The sequence below is a fragment of the Cyprinodon tularosa genome, unplaced genomic scaffold, assembly GCF_016077235.1.
Source record: "Cyprinodon tularosa strain WSP-4 unplaced genomic scaffold, ASM1607723v1 ctg770, whole genome shotgun sequence".
Classification (NCBI taxonomy): domain Eukaryota; kingdom Metazoa; phylum Chordata; class Actinopteri; order Cyprinodontiformes; family Cyprinodontidae; genus Cyprinodon; species Cyprinodon tularosa.
The window spans coordinates 45,807-58,814 of NW_024039530.1; the positions used below are offsets into that span (position 1 = coordinate 45,807).

General features: G+C 39.5%; 1 protein-coding gene across 3 annotated transcripts in view; it reads left to right on the forward strand.

The window, feature by feature from the left end:
• The window catches only part of LOC119773602 (myocyte-specific enhancer factor 2A-like), a 62,644-nt gene that overhangs the window by 17,296 nt on the left and 32,340 nt on the right, over positions 1-13,008 (forward strand). For all 3 annotated transcript variants that reach the window (XM_038270658.1, XM_038270657.1, XM_038270655.1), the window contains exon 3: positions 391-594. In XM_038270658.1, coding sequence (XP_038126586.1) covers positions 391-594 — 204 coding nt within the window. The remainder of the gene's footprint in view (positions 1-390; positions 595-13,008) is intronic.

The following is a 13,008-nucleotide window of genomic DNA, read 5'->3' on the forward strand; positions in this document are numbered from 1 at the left end:
TTATGATTATGTTTTTTTGTGTTATGATTCAGGAGGATATGATCATAGAAACATGAACACTCAAAAAGTGATTCACTGCAAGGAGGAAACTGATTTCTGGAACAGGGATGAGAAAGAATGATCAGCGCATGACCTGTTGCTTAGTTATGGGATATTTGTCAGCTGTTAAGAGCAGCAACTTCAAACGATATATGAAGGCGTTGATAAATAATCCTGTCTTCCGCTACTGTACTACATGAGTTACAGGAAAAGTGATCATATGTTCATTTTTTCTTCAGTGATTCATTTAACAAGTAATGATCAGAGGTCCTGGGACACTTTATATCGATTGTTCCATGAAAGGATTTGTTCAATCTGTTTGGTTAGTTTGCATTTGTTTTGTTTCTCCAGGTGACTTTTATGAAGAGAAAGTTTGGTCTGATGAAGAAAGCCTACGAGCTGAGTGTTCTCTGCGACTGTGAAATCGCCCTCATCATCTTCAACAGCTCCAACAAGCTGTTTCAGTACGCCAGCACCGACATGGACAAAGTCCTGCTGAAGTACACGGAGTACAACGAACCCCACGAAAGCAGAACCAACTCTGACATTGTAGAGGTAGGTGATGCTGACTCCTGGGCAGTGTTGGGAAAGTTCTCTTTCTATGTGAACTAGTTCAAAGTTCAGTTCACACATTTTAAAATGAACTAGTTCAGTTCATAATTCATAATTCAAAATTTGAACTAAGTTCACAGTTCCAAAAAATGAACTAGTTCATAGTTCTTTTTTCATGTATTGCTCAATTACACCATAGCCTACTGTAGAACCACAGACAGCAATTATTTTATCAGTTGTAACTCTAAAACTGTGCGTCAGATTTCATCTTCATATTCAGTTTTGAATCCTTATCCAACCAGGGTTTACATTAGCATTGAGGGAGCAGCATTTCCCCATTGTTGCTTTAATGCTTTGTTGCTGTCCATTCACTTCACACTAGTAGCAGCTGCAGCTTTCACCCCTACAGTATATTCTCAAAAACATCAGGAAAAATGTGCTGCTAGAATGGTCTTTTTTATGAGGAATTATTAAAAGAAAAACAGGAAAGTAGTTTTTAAGGTGCAAATGTTTTTTTAATTTTAGTAACTTTTTCAATTTGAAATTCCATTTCTGTACATACTAAAAAGGAATACTGGAATCCTGGAAAATTATACCAGGCAGGTTTAACAAGTTACATGAATACTAAAACCCTCAAGAACATTTTACTAACACAAACTGAGGGACCAGGCTGAGGTAGGAATTTAAGGTTACTGAAGTGCGAATTTTTTTACTGAAAGCCGGCGGGCAAAGTTTGCAGAGAAATGTAAGATTGTTGCCATCATCCTCACCGACCACCTGGTCATAAAACTGTTTTAAGTGATCATACTGCTGCTTTGTCGCCTCCACGGTCGCCTCCATGCTGCTGTGGCTCCCACTATGCATTTTGTTTTGATGACGCACGCGGCTGTAGGCTACTGGTAGCTGGTGTTGCCAGATTGGGTGTTTTTCCCGCTACATATTAAGGCCTGTTTACGGTGTGATTTAGCCGGGGTTTTGCCTGGAGGGCTCTATAGAAATTTGGCAACCTATTGAACGGAGTTGAACTGAGAGAGCGTGCCGTTCACAGACACCAGAATGAACGAGTTCACAATAACGTTCATCAGGCAGTAATGCAGTACGTTCAGTTCACGTTCGCCCAAAATATGAACGAGTTCATGAACTTACGTTCAATGAATGCGTTCAGGCACAACACTGCTCCTGGGATTAGTGTCTCCTTTGTACTGGAAAAACAATCTAGAAATAAGTAAAAATTTCTTAAATTAAGTGTATTTACCCTTAATTTGAGAAGGTAAATGAGATAGTTTGCCAATGGAATGAGTATTTTTATCCTTAAAATAAGATAATTAGATAATATGAACTTGAAATAAGACATTGTAATCGTGTTTTCTCATTTTAAGTGTAAATTGTCTTGTTCCATTGGAAAAGTGTCTCACTTATCTCCTCAATCCAAGAACAAATGCACTTATTTTAGGAAAAAATTACTTATCTAGACTTTGATTTTTTCCAGTGTGGAGGTCTGTTTACTGAGAAGACATTAGTTAGATTAAACGCCTGCAGCGGAAACAGTATGCAAATATGCATCATTTTCCACACAGCTTGTTTTGCATCAGTATTCCTGAAATGTTGGCACAGTTATGGAGTAATAGTTGGTACTTTTTGTTTTATACTTCCAATAAAGAGTGAAAGGATCTGCCTTCTGCTGGACAGACGTATTCTTCATCCAAGAATAGGGAAGGAAGTGACAGCATGATGCATTTTAGAAAGGGGAATTTCTTGATAAACTAAGCGTGGAGTACATTTTTAGGAGTTCTTGCCTAAGTCTTTTTCTCTATAAATTATAAGGAAGTGAAATGCACATAATTGAAAATGCAGTGCATACATTCCTACAGGGCAAAGATGAAGATATGAATAACTGTTAGGGGAGTTAGTTTCATTTCCTAAATTCTGCCCATTTGATCAGATATTGTTATGTCCCCTTTTAGTCCCTAAAGATGCTCTCATTCTCATCTAAATATATTACCATGTATGATAAAAAACACATTTATTTCCCCATAAATTTGTGGGATAAGAGGTGAAAAAAGTCAGACTGTTCTAGATGTTGTATATTACCATCTTTTTATTTTATTTTCTATATTTAATGAGTGAAAAATAAAAGTTAAATGATCCAGCCTATGATGAAAGAGCGGGATAGGTGGCCAAATAGTGGTCCACCTACTGAATGACTAAGAAAGTAGGTGCTTCAAACATTTAGTGCAGGTGTGTATTAGTTTAGATGGTTTCTCAGAGTTGTCATCGGTTGGAAATTATTGTTTCCAAAAATTAGACTAAGCTTGTAATGAAATTGCTCATGCTGCAGCATCAGAGTGGATGATAGAGCACTAATGATCGTAGGCAGCTTATCTTCCTGTTCACTGTAAGGTTGATATGCAACTGAGTGATAAAAGTATATAGTGATGTTGTGGTTGTCTCTAATAAGGTTGCAAATCCTCTGTGTGATTCTAGATAAATATAAAAGACATTTTAAGGCTTTAACATACGTCTACTGTGCCCATAAATATGAACCATTTGAGTCTCATAGACACTTACAGCAAAGACCAAAGTTTCTTTTATGCCTCTGGCAGATTTAGGTTTCATCTTTTTAATACAGAAAAGGAAGAAAGAGCTAAAGATGAAGGAGATGGTAGACAGGACTGCCAAACCAACACATTCTCACACTTTAACCCTTTAAAGCCCGATCCAAGAATAAAACATAACAGAAAATAACTTTTTTTTGGTTTGAAGTCCTTATTTGGCCTTTTAACAAAATATGTAAAAAGAAAAAAAAAATACATTTTTGATATTAATAATTTATTACTATGCGATAAGTCAAGATTCTTTTTTGTGTAGTCTTCTGCTCTCTGTTATCAGGTATATCTGATTGTGTACAATATGATTTTAAGCAAAGTTTTTACCATTAAATTATGCAAAAGGTGTCAGACGCAAAACATTTCAGAAACCGTATGTATCAAATATGATACATTTGGCATTACAGGGTTAAATAATGAAAATTGGTCAAAGCCCCCTATGCATCGGTATGAGGGATTTGCCCAAACTACTCAGAAAACCACTGAACATTTTCAAAAAAGGACAATTCATAAAAATAAAAAAAAAAGTGGGGCCCAAATAAAGACAAAGAACTCAAGCACAAACTGACCTATCAAACAAGACATGAGGGAAACTTAAATAGTGGCTGATCAAATCACTGTTGACTGACAAACTAAAACAAATAAACTTAATTAAACAGAGAAATAATGGCCAGACACTAACTCAAAGAAAATCAATTGTCATGGACCGAGGACAGAGGGACCCAGTATTCAAGGAGAGACAGTCAGTAGGAAAGTTCAAAACATTTATTAATAAACAAAACAAAAACTAAAGTGGAGCTTTGGCTCGCGGACACTGCAGGAGGGAGGCGGGGCACCGCCCAATCACAGACACTCTGCATGAGAAACACAGGTAAGTGACCACGATCATCTGACAGAAGATGATTATCTGAGTTGGTCACTTACCTGGTTTAACAGTCCAGTCCTAGAATGTCCCCAAGTGCTGCAGTCCCAGAGGACATGCTGGAAGCCGATCCTGGTCAGGGATCCAGAACAGACAGGAACAGAAACAGGTGGCAGGATCAGACTTCCAGGTATCCACAGGCTCCCAGGAGGATTCAGAGTCTGACTGGGACCAGAAGCATGACCAGGCGGTCACGCACAGGAGCAGACAGGATCAGGTGCAGATGAGCAGGCTCAGTGGAAGAGGGTAGCCGAGACAGGACGTGGAACCAGAACTTGATGCACAACCTTTAAACTGGTCTCCACCTTGGAGCCAGGCTTACTTGGATAAAAACTGAACCTCCCCACATATAGAGCCAAAAACCCAGAGGACTCAGCAAGGGAGGAACAGTGGACGATCAGGAGACGAGACAAACACAAAAACCCTCTTTCCACTGGCCAGGACATGAACCAAGAAAATAAACTGAACAGACAGACTAACAGAAAAACAGTGAATGATCTGGCATTGAATGCTCAGGCTGAAATGAATATAACCCAGAGGAAACAGGTGAGAGGAATAAATTATAATTGAGGCAGGGAGGGAAAACCACAGGTGAAAGAAATTACTAATTAAGGAGGAGCAAACAGGCCAGATCATGACATCAATTGCATTTTAACCAAAGTATAACAAACTGACAAATAAAGTTAACTAAATGTGTGCGCTGCAAATAGCTAACTAAATGTCAGGCTAATGAGAATATTTGAAATGTGTGACTCATTTTGAAAATAAAAAAAAAATAAAAGTTACCACACAGCTTTAGAGTGTGACAGCAGACTATCACAGTCAGTATATGATACATCTCATCATATATTGATGGAAGGGTAAATTACAGTTTGTGGACACTGCACCGCATGACACACGAATTGAAAAATATATATTTTAGTCCACAAACCTATTTTTGGTAGCTGTATGAGTCCATGTTAACATGTATACAAGTGTTTCTTTAGGTTTAGGGTAAGGGATTGGATAGTGCTCCTTTTTTGCTTTTATAGTTTAAGGAAAAGTTTTGCAGGTTCCTTCCACGGCCTTACGTGGACCTAACCTGACTCCGCCAGATGGATTTGCTCCGCATATCCATCTGGAAACCTTCCGTTGAAGTAATTTTGGGAAGGGGCGAAAATACTGGTTAGCTGATTGGCCTATGTTGGTGATAGACGGGCCAAATAAACCAATCAGACCAACGAAGCATATGACGTACTAACAGAGCGACGACGAAGAGGAGCCAATTGATAGATCAAACTATTGCCGAAACCAGTCGGTAGAAGAGCAAAAACATCTTTTCCTCTGAGAAAAGCCTCCAGAGCAGTGTTTTGCTCTTCTTTCAGTGAAGAAATACTCTGTAATTGCAATAAAACTTGCTCGATAGCCACGCTAACGCTAGTTTCATCGGCTGAAGCCGCCATGTTCTTTAGACTGAACTGTCGCGCTTCTCGTTGCGTTCGTTTGGTGAACAGCTCCAAATTTTCTTTAACGGAGAGTATCCAGACTGATCTGTGAGTGAAACCTTGAAAGCTCGCGAGTTCAGGATGGTCTCATGAGGCCAACGTGGACCCTGCATGTTAAAAAATGTCGAGGGGGTTTCCTCCATCATGTCACTGTATGATAGGACAGTGACCAAGCATCAATATTTGACGAATTGGGAGTCAGACTGCGTTGTCCCAAATCAAGGAGCTAATATTAAAAATGATAGTGAAAATACCTGAGGAAACAGACAAAAGACAAAAGGCTGGTCATAGATTATAAGAAGGGTTAAAAGCTTTTAAGCCATTACAGATTTTTACATGAATTATTTAGTGTCAATGACTCAGAATGTAGGACACAGAATTCAAGGTGAGACGGAACGGAACGCAAAGCTGGAGATCTACAGCGGCTGCGGCGGAGGATCAGCACCGCCCATCATTGGCACTCTGGTTTAGGGAGAGAAAAACAGGTACGTGACCACGATAATCTGATGGAAGATGATTATCCATGTAAGTCACTTACCTGGATTAACACAGAATGAGGTAGGATCCAGCCGATGGACTGCCAAACGGGATGCGGTGGGAGCCGCCTAGAGTGTCCCCGATGCAGCAGCCCCAGTGACCAGGCATGAGTCCGAGCCAGTTCTGAGATCCAGGAGTCCTTAGCCTGGTCAGGTACCCCATTACCACTACCCTTGAAAAACCGTGCCGAGACCGGTCCAAGAGCGCATGAGCAGAACGCGTCATCTCCGTCTAGCTGCATATCCGGATTTACACCCCATTCCAGTAGTTGGCGGTAATGCCCCTCCGGAAGAAGAACAACTATAAACAACAATAGAAATCTTCTCCACGCAACATTTTAAATAATGGCATTTTAAACAATAACTTTCTGAATGTGAAGGGCGCCGCCATTTTGATTTGCTTGATTCCCGCCTCCTTCGTCTTCTTCTTCTTATGTTTTATGGCGGTTGACAAACAACTTTTGGTGCATTACCGCCACCAACTGCTTGATTTCCTCCTTCAATACCGGCAGTAATACCACAGATCGTCACTAGGAGGCGAGGAGTTGAGGTACCAAGATAGCGTGATGTGTAAACGGTTCTCAGAACCGAGCTCGGACTGGTTAACTGATCCGAGCTCGGACCGGTCTCGGCATGGATCGTTTTTTTAAGGGTAGTGTAAATGGGGTAAGGGGGTCCGATCAGAACTGACAGATCCAGGGTTCATACAGGTTCAGGGTTCCATGAGTTCAGCAGAGAGTTCAGGCAGACATGGTCAGATGGAAACAGGAAGGCTCAGCAGTTGAGAGGCAGATTAAGACATGACCAAGAAAACCACAGAACTTTAAACTTGCTCCCCCCACTGAGCCAAAACAGGAACCTTGCATGTTCAGTAGATATGAGCCACAACAACAAGACAACACTAACAACCCTCTTTAACCACTGGCCTCAGAGAACGAAAACATGAACCATAGAAATTAACCACAATCTCCAACTAAAACTCAAAAAAACGTAACAAACAAACATCCTCCATGATCTGTCCCTGATAGCTGGGCTGAGCCGTATAAGAAGCAGCAGGAGCAGGTGGATAAGATGAGTGATGATTAGTAACCGGGGAGGGTTAGGCAGGTGAGTGAAGTGAGGTCAGGGAAGCAAACATGACAATTGAAAAGGGTAGAATTATTGTTTTTCAATGTTAAAAAAATAAACAAGACCAGATACAGCGAAAGACATGAATATGTATTACAATTTTTTTGCATTTATTATGAATAAGGTTTGGCCAAATTTGAAGGTATTTTTTAACCTTTTTGAGACAAAATTACCAAAATTATAGCAAAATAACCCAAGTTATCAAACTTATCTTTGTCTTTCTTTGTGTGTTGTTGTGATCTTGAACAGCACTCTGAATCTATTTTATTCTTCTTGCATTCTGACTTGCGTTTTTTTCTTTTTCTACTGTGCCAATAACATAACTGTCACTCTTAAAAGCCCCTTTGTATGGTAAAAGAGATTCAAAATGTAAAATGGCAGCATTAAAGATGATATACATGCACAATTCAAATGATATTACTAAAGAGCTTCTGTGTAAATTCTCTTGCTTTAAAACCACAGTCGGACACCTGGGATGCTCTGTGAGCCATTAGCCAAGCAGAATTTGCCTTCTCTCCACCGTGTTTTGTTTATTGCCATAAATGTCACGCAGACAAACAGGCCTGCAAAGGCAACGTCTGAAATATAAGAGTTGGCTCCTTTACATGTTGGTCTGTTTATTTGCAACATTTAAACATGACATTTGGTTATATTTAAAGGGCTAGCCCCTCTTGCAACAACGGACGTCCCATGTCAGATACTGCAGGTCCAACAACAGGGAGCTCCCTTTGATTCATTGACGATGGAAACTAAACATTCCAGTTTTTTTTGTCACACTGAAGCTATTGTTGCATCATCTCCTCTTCAAATGTGAGAGCTGAGGAAACCAATTTCTGTTTAACAGAAAAAACACACTTTTTTCCTTTTTTATATTATTTTGCCTCTCTAATTTAGATGGAATTTGAGCTTATGTAAACCATTTTTTTTGCAGTACTGGGCATCGGATCTGTTTTTTTTATATATAATTTGCAAGGAGCAGTTTCAGGTTATGTTTGTAGATTCCAAGACATACTTTAATTATCAGCTGTTCCTCAGCCCACAGAGGGATGCCCACCTCAGATATTTGCTTTAAAAGCCATTTTTTTAGGAAATAATAAAATAATAGAAAATAAAAATAAGAGAGACGTTCAGAATTTTGGCAACTACAATAAAGAAAGCAGGGGTGGAAAGTAACGAATTACATTTACTCACATTACTGTAATTAAGTACTTTTTATGAGTAATTTTTTTCTGAGTAGTTTTTGAAATATGTAATTTTTACTTTTACCCAGGTAAATTTTAACCTAAGTAGTTTTACTTTGCTACATTTAAACCCCCCTCACGTTACTGTTAAAAATAAAAAATAAAAAATAAAATAAAAAATACTGATGATGAAAATTAAATGCGGCCGGAAATTTAAACCCCTGTGTCACGGAAACGACACATAATTGCCATTAAACAATAGGAGAAGACTTTTGACTTTTAACAGCACTTTATTTACACAATTCAAACATATAAACAATTGATGTAAAAACAAGTGTCAGTTAAAAATCACTATTAAAGTAAAACAAGTCTCAGTTAAAATCATTAAATGAGGAGCTTGTTAATAACAGTGGGATCCTGTTGCGTTTTAGTTTGATTTCTGGTATCTTTTGGGCATTTAATTTTGTGTGCATTTTGAAAACTTTAAAATGTAGTTTAAATTTCTTTATTTCTATCATGGTGTTGTCTGTTGGACAGTAGGTTTGAAATTTGTTTGCACTTTATGGTTCAGGTTATGACTGTCCTTGTGCTGTGAGGAAGTTGGATGGATTTACTCCGCATATCCATCTGGAAACCTTCCGTTGAAGTAATTTTGGGAAGGGGCGAAAATACTGGTTAGCTGATTGGCCTATGTTGGTGATAGACGGGCCAAATAAACCAATCAGATCAACGAAGCATATGACGTACTGACAGCCAGGCTACTCTTGCCGAAACCAGTCAGGAGAAGAGCAAAAACATCTTTTCCTCTGAGAAAAGCCTCCAGAGCAGTGTTTTGCTCTTCTTTCAGTGAAGAAATACTCTGTAATTCCGATAAAACTTGCTCGATAGCCACGCTAACGCTAGTTTCATCGGCTGAAGCTGCCATGTTCTTTAGACTGAACTGTTGCGCTTCTCGTTGCGTCACACCTCAACCCGCCTCAAAGCCAACGCTGATTGGACGTTCGTTTGGTGAACGGCTCCAAATTTTCTTCAACGGAGAGTCTCCAGACTGATCTGCGAGTGAAATCTTGAAAGCTCGCGAGATCAGGATGGTCTCACGAGGCTAATGAGGAAGTATGTTCTTTAGCCCAGCTGATCTTTAGCAAATGTGGATGTCCACTGAAATACGCCTTGAAATCAATTAAAACACCTTGTGTTCAATTCGATTCATGACTCATCCTTTTTTTGCATTAAAAAACTCAAAGTAACTAAGTAACTTTTACTCAAATTACATTTTAAATGAAGTTATTTTGTATTTTTACTTGAGTAAATTTTGAGATGGGTAATTTTACTTTTACTCTGAGTAAAATTTAGGCAAAGTAAAGATACTTTTACTTGATTACAATTTTTTAAGTACTCTTTCCACCTCTGAAAGAAAGGTGTTGGGAAAGAGTAGTGAAACCCAGACTGAGGTTAGAAGTGAGCATCTCTGAGGTTTCATGCCGAGGAAAAGTCTTATAGATGCAGTATTTGCTTTGAGGATGTTGATAGAGAAGTACAGAGAGGGTCAGGGGATTCTACTTTGTGTTTCTGTAGATCTAAAGAAAGCAGATGAAAGCCGGCAGAGAGAGATGGTCAGGTTTTGTGTAACTCTGGAGTAGCACAGAAGTATTTTGAAAGTGGTGCAGGTTACTGTATGAGAGCTGTGAGACAGTGGCGAGGTGCTGTAGGTGTGACAAAGGAGTTTAAAGGCTGGTTTATCCTCAGAAACCAGGTCGTCTGCGTGTGTCCGCAGACAATCTGCTGCTCCTCTCCAAAATTGTAGATGACCGCAGACAGGAGGCCTCTGATTGGTCAAATCTACATCCGCACTACACGGTGCGTATTTCCTGTTTGGTATCTTACCGGCTTGTTTTGTTTGTATGATCGGCATTGTGGAAAACGACTCGTGAAGATGGAGCAGCTAGAACAGGGGTCGGCAACCCGCGGCTCCGGAGCCGCATGCAGCTCTTTAGCGTTCCCCTTGCGGCTCCCTGGAGCTTTTTCAAACATTTCTGAAAATCAAGTTTTTTTTTTTTCTTTTGTTTTAATATGGAGTGCAGGAGGTCAATCAAAAAACAATTGTTTTCCAATGCTGTAAAAATTTGTATAATAAATACATTGAAACAATAATTTGCATCATAGCCATAGAGATCAGGTGTCATAACTTGCAACCAGTGTGGCGCGATGCCAGGCAAACAAAGCGGTGGGTGTGTCTCAGAGCGATGGATCCCAAAGGGGAAAAAAGGAAGATAGCTGATGAGAAAAGAGGATTCAAAGGATGGGCCGAATCATTTTATTTCATTATCAATGCAGAACGATTGCCTGCATTTTTGCTTTGTAATGAGGTCGGCAAAAAATAAAAATAAAAATTTGGAAAGACATTTCCAGTGAAGGCTAAATATGAAGCCAACAACCAAGCTGAAGAAAAATGGTGATTGCAGAACTTCTTGATAAATTAGAGGAGAGCAAATGTAGATTTAAGAAGTGGATTGCATCTCCAAACTCCACTGCTGCTGCTAGTTTTGTTGCAAGCATGGAAAACCGTCCACAGATCGAACAGGTAGAGCTCTGATGCAGGGATGGAAACTTTCTTCCATTTTTTTCCCCAAATCCTAAAAATATAAATCACACAGGGTTAGAGAGCTCTGCTCTGATGGATACCAGTTCCTGCTTGGTTCCTTATGACTCAATAAACTCCTCCCAACAGAAACACGTCCACCAAAGAGAGATTCCTTGATCCTGTTTCTAGGAAAACAGGAAATCCTATACACTACTGTTTATGTTCTAAAAACATTCTAAATGACTTCGTTTCAAGTAAATTATGGACGCTACCCACTCAGGACACTTGGATTACATTGGACGAGCAGTATGGAGGAATATTGACACGTTTTTTGTGGACTTTTATGGACCTTTCTGCCTCAGGCACAATAGACCTCCATTATTTGAATGTCAGCAGACAGCAAGAAGCCTCCCAGATCTCCAGATGCATTTGAGATATCAAAAAAGTACTCCAGGGAGTTGTTCAGCATGGGGGTGAGTAGAAAATGAAGGCTAATCATGTTTTGGGTGTACTATTCCTTTAAGCTGCAATCAGCTGGTAAAACTAAACTACAACATGATTTCATTTCTTCATGTTTATTCGACCACACTTTGATTCTGCCGTCTGAACTCAAGCCTCTTTAAATCAGGGAAAGATTTTCCATTCTGTTACTGTTTGGTTTGAATGAGGATCTGTAAACTGTAGCATCCGTTTCCTGTTGGAGAGGCACTTTATTTTTTGTTCTCCTGCACATCTGCTTCAAGGTTCCCACATGTTTTGCTGTCAGATATTGTATTCTGCATACCTTGGTCTCGACTCACCTTCTCGAATTAGAGCATCATCCAAACACTTTCATCCAGACGAATGCAGCTCAAGCATATGTTTTGTTTTTTTCCCGCACATTCTTGGTAAACCTGAGCTTTAAGAAATATCCACTGGCCCATCTGGCAACAACAACCACTCTGTGTTTTCAGTTTAAATCCTCTCCATTCTGATAACAGGCTTGATCTTCTTCTAATTGATTTTTTCTTCACTATATACTGTAAGATTTTATTTAAAAATGATTCTATGTAATTAATTAACAAGTTAACAAGCAAATTACAGATTTTTCTACAAACCACATTGCTAAAATATTGGAAGAACTTAAAGGTTTACTAAATATTACTTTTAAAAACATTTAAAAAATACATATTTGTACATGTCATTGTTTGTGGTTTTCTATCTTCTTGCCTTATCTTCATGCTTTTTAAAATAGTTTTTCGAAAGTTTAATCAGTATTTAAAATCTCTGGTAGCTGCAACCGAAGTGACAGAGCAGTTTTTAATCTGTACTCAATTTCTGAGAAGGGCTGTTCTTTTTGGGCTCATATTTTAGATAACAGCAACTCAATAGTGACATCAGCTAGAATGACATTTAAAGCTCATTCAGGCCCCGTCCACACGAAGACGTTCCCTGGCTTAAACGCACAAATTTTTCACCAAACCAGCCTCTCATCCACACGAAGCCGGTGTTTCGGGGGTCTGTAAACGATCTTTTTTTTATTCAGCCTTCAGAGTGGGAAGATTCTGAAATGCCGTTTTCGCGTTTCCATCTTTACGCTCTAACCGCATATTTTTTTTTACACGCATGCGTCATAGCGTCGCCTCTAAACACGCATGCGCGACCAGTATCACAACAACAATGGCGCCGTTGCTGCTAATGCTACTCACCCTGCTGCCGGGCTTACAACAGAATCTTCTTCTTCTGGAATATCTCCAGGAAGAACAGAGCAATATCGACGACATAGTTCAGCACCTGAATTTGACTTAACCACGAAAATGGACCCGCAGGGCAACCATGTATAAATATTAGTGCGCATGCCCAACATTTCGTCGCTTATTTTTGCTTTGGCACCACAGCGCCACTTACAGGACTGGCATACATTTTGCAGCGTTTTCATGCATTCGTGTGGACGCTCACATTTATTTTACGTCTCCGTCTTTACGGCAAACGTTTTGGAA